Source organism: Mizuhopecten yessoensis, unplaced genomic scaffold, assembly GCF_002113885.1.
Source record: "Mizuhopecten yessoensis strain PY_sf001 unplaced genomic scaffold, ASM211388v2 scaffold11097, whole genome shotgun sequence".
Taxonomy (NCBI): Eukaryota; Metazoa; Mollusca; class Bivalvia; order Pectinida; family Pectinidae; genus Mizuhopecten; species Mizuhopecten yessoensis.
This window is the reverse complement of record NW_018408878.1, coordinates 577,617-585,583: the sequence shown is the minus strand read 5'-3', so window position 1 is coordinate 585,583 and position 7,967 is coordinate 577,617. Positions and strand designations below refer to the sequence as shown.

General features: G+C 36.8%; 1 protein-coding gene across 1 annotated transcript in view; it reads left to right on the top strand.

Moving 5' to 3' along the window:
• Positions 1-315: 315 nt before the first annotated feature.
• LOC110465680 (cell migration-inducing and hyaluronan-binding protein-like) overlaps positions 316-7,967 on the top strand; it is a 49,567-nt gene continuing 41,915 nt past the window's right edge. The window contains exons 1-2 of the mRNA XM_021521648.1: positions 316-754; positions 6,567-6,783. Of these exons, the coding sequence (XP_021377323.1) occupies positions 608-754; positions 6,567-6,783 (364 nt within the window). The 5' untranslated portion in view covers positions 316-607. The remainder of the gene's footprint in view (positions 755-6,566; positions 6,784-7,967) is intronic.

Here is a 7,967-nt window from a genome sequence, read left to right as displayed (position 1 = left end):
GCATTCAAATTTGATACCGACATATAACTAAATAATTTAATCTTGCTTGTGACAAGCATTTTCATTGGTTCGCGGTTTATTTTGAGTACACCGTTTTTTGTGTTATAGCTCAAGTTAATCCTCAAATAATGTGTATAATTTTTGGCATTAAATTGAAGTTGATACCATTGTCAGTTTAAAAATATTTGAATACCTCCATTTTACATAAATCTTATTAATATCAATGTTTAAAAAAATAGATATCGTTTCTTAATGATATTTACCGTAAATCTTCAATTTTAAGTTATCACGATAATCACTAAACCGTTTCGAAATAAGACGTAGATCTATTGATGCCTACGTCACGACTGACCACGGGTCAACTACCCGGCAAAAGATAATTGAGTGATGTTAAAGTCCGATTGTTGACCACTCACTTCGGACAGTCTTCCAAAATCTTCTCAGTGGTCGACTGGGGTAGACACATACTGAGCTGGAAACTCCCAACATTTTCGAACTTTTCTATCTTAAAAAAAATACATGACAAACTGAGGATAGATACCTTGTGAAGGAGGAAACGTTATTTTTTGGGGAGTTTATCCTGGATTTTAAGTTTTGAAATCCGTGGATGAGAAAGATGGTGTACTTGTTGCGGAGTTTGACCGCTGCGATTTTCTGTCTGCAGTTCTTGCTGACCGCTGGCCAGAGCTGGTGTCCGCATGAAGATCCGTTTCTAAAGTTATGGTCCGATGTAGATGGAACGTGGGCAGGCCAGGTAAGTTAGCTACTTCAAAATATAAGCTTTGTTGTTCATGTTTTAAAACGAAATTTGCAATACACTGCGCAAACCACCCCAAAGTGTCAAAAATAAGAAGATAAAAAACAATTCTTCTCAAAGAATTTTAACTTCAACTACACGGCTGACAACAGCAATCACTTTCACCTATCCTTGCAATTCTCCGGAAGCGTAACGCTCAATGCTGTTTTTTGCACCCCTGGCATGTGCCATGCCGAAATCGAAGTCTCCGCGTGCGTCGCCTGGGCCCGTATTCATGAAACCGTTGTCATGCTCAAGAATATGGATTCTGTGCTCAAGCCAGCTTTATTGTAACTCACTTAAATCATGCCAAACGATCAAAAAGCCAATTGTAAACATTGAAAACAGTATTTGTCTTTAAGTCTCTTCAAATGTTTCAAATTTATTAACAAAATAAGACTTTTAAAATAATTTATAATTGGATCAAGAAATTAGACTTGAGCACAAAATCCATGCTTGAGCATGAGAACGGTTTCATGAATACAAGCCCTGGGCCATATGAATATACCGTACATTGACTCGCGCATAACAGTAAAATTGACCGCTTTGAATTCGGGTTTCGTTTCTCTTAAGTTCTCAATGGGCAGGTATATACTAATATAATAATATATTAGCCTAGTTATTGGTCAGATACTTTTATCTGATCCAGTCAACTGGCCGCGTGCCTTAATTAACCATGACCACAGGGACCTAAGAATTTGATATAGAAATATTAGGACATTAACTTGGTATACAATCTTTGGAGGTTATGATGGGGTCGCATTTTTACCGAAAGTTGATCTAAACCATTTAAACGTGTAAAATTACTCTGAACACCTTAGTTTAGGTCCAACCCAACATAGCTGTAACAAATTCTCAGGTCCCTGCGACCATGTCATTATCCAGTGATGCAGAGAACATATATAAAAGTGAGCGTTACCCCTGGAATTTCGAGGATGTCATTTCAATAAACATAACTTCAAGCTGATGATGTGTTATCTGGATTCGGCTAACCTCGGCCAATGTAAATAATGTATTATTCATGTACTATCATTGTATCATGCTCTCCAATTTGGAGGAAATAAAGATGATATCATGCAATGTCAATTTTGTTCTTCCGATGTCTGCCAAGTTTAAGTTTAAAAAACTTAAACTTGGCAAAAGCCGTATATGTACGAACGTGTTCTTTTGAGGCGATGAGCTAGGTCCCTCTTCAAAGACAGCACGCCAATCATCTTGCAATTTATCACGACTTGCTACACATAGAGTGTCTATAACCACGGACTTCGATAATCTAATTCCGTGCTATAACAGAGCAATCTAAGGCGCATTTTCTATAGAAGATTGGCACGTCAAACTTGATAATTTACTAATGTTTTCAGGGTAATTTTACATGTTTTAGGGTTTAGTTTAGGGCCCTTATTTTCACTCAAATCATGTCAAACGATCTACATCAAGCTATGAAAATACTTCATATTACACAATAAAAGGCTAAGAAAGTGCGAATGTCGTAGTTGACTCCGTTTCCGAGATATTGTGATTTATCTGAAAAACACATCTTTGGCTCAGCACCGATCGCCTCGATATGGGTAGCCCACATCTGTGACGTCACAAGTTCAACGCTGTCAAAGCTTCGATCGTGCGTTCGATATGTGAGTTTTTTAGTTACTGATATGATAGTGCGTTCGATATGTGAGCTTTTTAGCTACTTATATGATAGCGCGTTTGATATGTGAGCTTTTTAGTTACTTATATGATAGTGCGTTCGATATGTGAGCTTTTTAGCTACTTATATGATAGTTCGTTCGATATTCGAGCTTTTTAGCTACTTATATGATAGATGATATTTAAGACTACATACACAAAAATGATTTTTTTTTTACAATTTTAATGATCGGTGTGTTGGATGCTACATGTATGTAAATGAATATGTTTTTTTTTTTTTTTTTTACATAATTGGTTAATCTAATGACTTTTAATAATATACTTTTTATTATTAAATTGATATTTAGAAAATTTGATTAACACCTTTATATATACAACACAAAACAATTGATTAAAAATTGAATCAAATTAACGTAGGCGCACCAATACCTTTCTTAACAATATGTAGATCTACGTCTGGAGTTGACAAAAAAAGTGCACCAGTACAATAATTTATACTCAAAATGAGCAGCAACCCGTGTTTTTTTTACTCCAAGTCATAAAACTTGAAACGTTTTTATTCTTTATGCAATCCAAGGAATTTAGCACATAATAGATATACACACCACTTCTAGAATATTGCAGAGGAAGAACATGTCCGTTCAAGTCTCACAAAAATTACTAATTTATCAATGAACCACCTGATCAGAAGATATACATGTATAATGTGCATGGCATAGTCCAGCATTATTTGCCTCGTTTCTGACTTTCGTCTGTCGAGCGATGCAGTTGTTCAGATTGTGGTTTGCATATGATGTGACTCTGTGACAGTCCTTACACGCATTTCATATTTTTCTTGAAATTGATCCTTATACCAGAGACGTAATATACACGTCTCTGCTGTTATCTCGCCTGAGGACATTGTTGTTAAATTGAAAATTGGAAGATACATAATCTACACCAATCTACATACTAACTTCAAGTACCCCCTTGCCCACCTGCTGGCATCCCTTTGATGTCATACCTGTACACAGGTATATAGGTGTGTCTTGGGCCTCCTGTTGTCAGCACTGGACACCGGTGTTAAGTGTTATTTACAAAACTGTGCACAAATTTCACACCCAAGTTATGCTAGATCGAGATTATTTTTATTGTTTAACCAAGCTGTTAAATTATAACTTGTGTATGCTATATAATGTTTTAATCTCATAATTCAATTATATTTTCGAGGAAAATGTAATCACGGAATTAGATTATAAAAGTCCGTGATCTAGTTTAGCATCGCATACAAAGGTACTGTATTGTATACAATCAAATGTTTGAAATGTCGACCTAACATAAGGAAGACACAATGTCGTGGATTTGTCATTAAACAAACAGTGATACTAAAAATATTAACATTTTAAAATAGCAGACACCAACGTTGAAGTTATTTTGTTAACATTTTCACTGATACATTTCCGTATTTTTTGACCGTAGAGGTACCACAGTATATAACTTTTTTTTTCAATATAAGTATTCCGGCACAGAAACTGGTTCTCACTGTAGAGCAGATACGTATAAAATATATACGTATCTGTGTAGAGTAAAGAAAATGATTGCAATCTGACTTTTCAGCTAAAATAAAGAAATACATTTGATCGACAACATTGAGACTATTTCTGTTTAATTTCACTCAAACTCGTTCATTCGGAAAAAATCTCATCAGTGCTCAGGATCTGGACATGCAATGCTACCGGTCTATGTTACCCTATTCAGAGTCGTTAGTTTGGTTTCAATTAAACTCACTGTCTGGAAATTCTTGCAAATTTTATATGACTGGATACCATCTACATAATGCTATCTTCAGCATAATCTGATTCCTCAAAACTGAAAAAAATATTAATTCGCAATCTGACGCTATATGAACATGGCTCAATCTGATTAAAATCATATGTTACATGGCTTCGTTAACATCGTACTACCCCTGGAGCCATGTAACAGATGATTTTAATCAGATTGACCATGGCTGTTCTTGATAATCGTCTAACTCCTTCGATGGTGACCGCTTCAGGCGTTGAACTTGTGATGTCATAAATAATCTAATGAGTGATACTTAGGTATTATAATTACACTGAAGACGCATTTATTGGCAAAAAAGATTCTCTGAAAATAATGCTCCAATATGAATTTGCTTCACCCAAAATCAAATCAATTTAAATTTGAATTAAAAAAAAAAAAAAAAAATATTCAAAGCATTATCATCTATATGTATACTATTAAGTATATGAAATACATAAAATATTTGTGGATTTCACGTTACTGTTTTGTATTGATCTAGCTAATGAAAATGGTATATGATATGAAACAAATGGCTAAAAATGATGAAAATAGACTTTTATCAAAGCTACATGTATATGACAGTGCTGTATACACAGGTAGAAACCAGGTCAAATATATATGAAACAGACTATAACTGCTATATCACACCATTACTGCCTCTATGTATTTTTTAAAAAGTGGGAGAAAGGAGAACACAGCGCCAAATCACCGCGAGGTACGATTATGCTAATTAGTAGAAGAAGGACAGGTGAAAATAGTACAATGAACACGCCAATATCTCGGTAATGGGATGACCGATTTTTATGCTGTTTTCGACATTTTTGTGTTTGGATCATATAGAATAATAATATATTAATTCCTATTTTCGTTCAGGGTACATTTGTTTCCAAATCATTGATAAAATAAGAATTTGTTATTAATGTAAAACCGGAACAAGAACATAGGCTTCAGCACAAAATCAAGGCTTCAGCATGAAAACGGTTTCATGAATACGAGCCCAGGTCCCTGTGATCAAACGTTGCAATAATATTAACTTTTACATTTAAATTAAAAAAAAAATAGTTTAGAAAACGGCTAAAACTCCCAAAGTCTCTCCTGAAAAACAAGAAGAATAGATCAGTAAAAAAATATAATTGAATTTGGAAAATAACAACATTTGAATTAAAAATACAACACATTTTAATTTTGAATATTGAATCTAAATCTATAAAGTTTTTGAACTCGGATGCTATTTTATTTCAAATTCAAATGTGTAGCTTATAATAACACTCGGAAGGTGTTTTTTAACTCGGATGTATATGGTGTTTTTTTTTAATATTTAAATGGTATAATTTGAATTCAAATGTATATTTTCTGACCTCAAATATATCTTTTTTGAACTAAGATTTTGTTAACTAAACGTTACGTGTGAATAATTGGCACGTTTCACATGCCAATACAGGATATATTATGTTCAGGGACAGTATATAAGTTACATCGCGTTTAAAAATAGAAAAATATACCCCAAAAACGAAACATCAATTAATATGATACCACAGATTTTATCAATTATAAGTAATACAATCAGCTTATAACAATGGGATAAACAAAAGACGTAAGAACACTTATCGCGATTGGTTTGTTTTCACGCCAACTTCTGTAATCTAACGAAGCGGTATCGACGCCATTTTGGTTTGTCAAAATTGAGATAGGTGGCGCTCGCTATCTGCTCCTAAATCAGGGGGAGGTAAGTCTAGATTGACGTGTCATAAAATTGGTAAGGCAAAGAGGGAGTTGCTAATCCCCTTCACTATACGTCCCTGATTATGTTTCATTACACATTTTATGATAACACATGAACATTTCTCTTTCCGCTGACAAAATTTGTTTTGACATCGTTACAATTTACTTCAGAATACTTAAGTATGGCCATGGAATTAGATTATCTAAGTCCGTGGTATGGCCGCGGTGACCAAGTGGTGAAGGCGTCACACATTCTGTTACCACTAAAGCTAGCCCTCCACTATTGGGTCGTTGGGTCGAGACCTACGCGGGGTAGTCGCCAGGTACTGGCCGTGGTAGCGCGTAGGTCGGTGGTGTTTCTCCGGAAACTCTGACTTTCCTTCACCACCAAAATCTGTAACCTCCTTAAATGACCATAGCTGTTAATAGGACGTAAAACACAAACAAACTTACCAAACCAAATTTTCTGTCGAAAAAAATTGTTTTGACAGCATTACAATTGACTTCAGAATACTTACGTAACAAAAGTACAGAAGTGCATGAAAAATTTAGTAAGAAAAACTTTGAACCGGTATATTGAATAATTTATTGATTTTCATCCCAGGTTTTTGACGAAGATTCCAACGTGACCGTGTCTGGCGATGTCCTACTGGATATGGATATCGACGTGTTCAGCATTACCATTGTCAGCGGGGCGTCACTGGTGTGGAGTCCCGCGGCCGAGCCCCTGGTCAGGGTACGATACATAGAGGTTCACGGGTCTCTTATCATCGGTTCCGAGGACTGCCCATACACCAACTATACACTCATCTCATTTGTGGGTAAGTTTCGGGTTCTATACACGTCGTCATTATCAACGAGCCTCCTAGTACTAATATTAATAGCCGGGCTCCCTCCTCTGCCCCCGGCCGATGCAATGTATAAAAATATGTCTCGTTGCCAGAAGCAACATGCACGTTATCGCAACTAAACGCTCACCAAACATTCAAATCAGGACCGCATTCGTTTATCGCGATACAAACGATTGAACCGGTTTGACAAAGGTCGGACCTAGTAATCTGATGCTGCTTTCAGGCGAGCCCTTAACAATCGCGTGTCCGCCAGGGTTTATACCCGAAAAATATTACATTTAAAAACAGACAAAGCGGTTGAACCGAATACGTGATAGGCCCAGGTCCCGATTTAGTGTTCTGACCACGGGTATCCGTCTAGAATTAAGGGTGGTCGGGTGGTGCAGTGGATAGCGCACTTGCCTTTCACCAAGGCGGCCGGGATTCGATTCCCCGATCGGACGTGAAAAGGTATCGGGTCATCTGCCCGACCACGTGAGTTTTCTCCGGGTACTCCGGTTTCCTCCCACACTAAAACCCCCCGCGCGCCAACATCCGGACCAATAAGAGTGATTAATATAAGTTTTTTCATAATTATTGTAAAATAAATAAAGTTTATATAATTAAGGGAATATATATTGTGTGTATAATTTATGCCCCTTTTTATTCGAGGCAGACAAGGACAAAGCTAACCCGTGCTCGGAGTGCATTCATTAAGGAATAGGTCCAGGGTATAGGGCCCTGGTTGGGGAAGCAGTGCGGCCGATAATTTTCCACAATGTCAACTGGCCCTTAATTATAAACGGCTGATCCAAAGACCTCTGCCTTTCCCTCCTCCTTTGCCCTCAACCTTCTGCCGCCCTCAACGTTTGCCCTCAACCTCTTCCCTCTCCAGCCAAGGGTCACAAAATTTCCGTAAGACCACTCTGCTTCCCGAAGGTTTTCTAGTAAATTGTGAAAGATGAACAAATAACGACTTGCAGAAGCCAATTCGAAGATATTTATTAAAAAGGCTGGAAAAGAGAAGAAACATTTTCGAGAAACCATCATGTAATGGCTTAACCTGTTACAGTGGACAGTTAAGCCACGAAAGGAGAAAGACTGACCAGTGGCAATATAGGAGAGGAAATAAACCCGACATTTTGACAGATACCACATGAGACGATGGGGGGGGG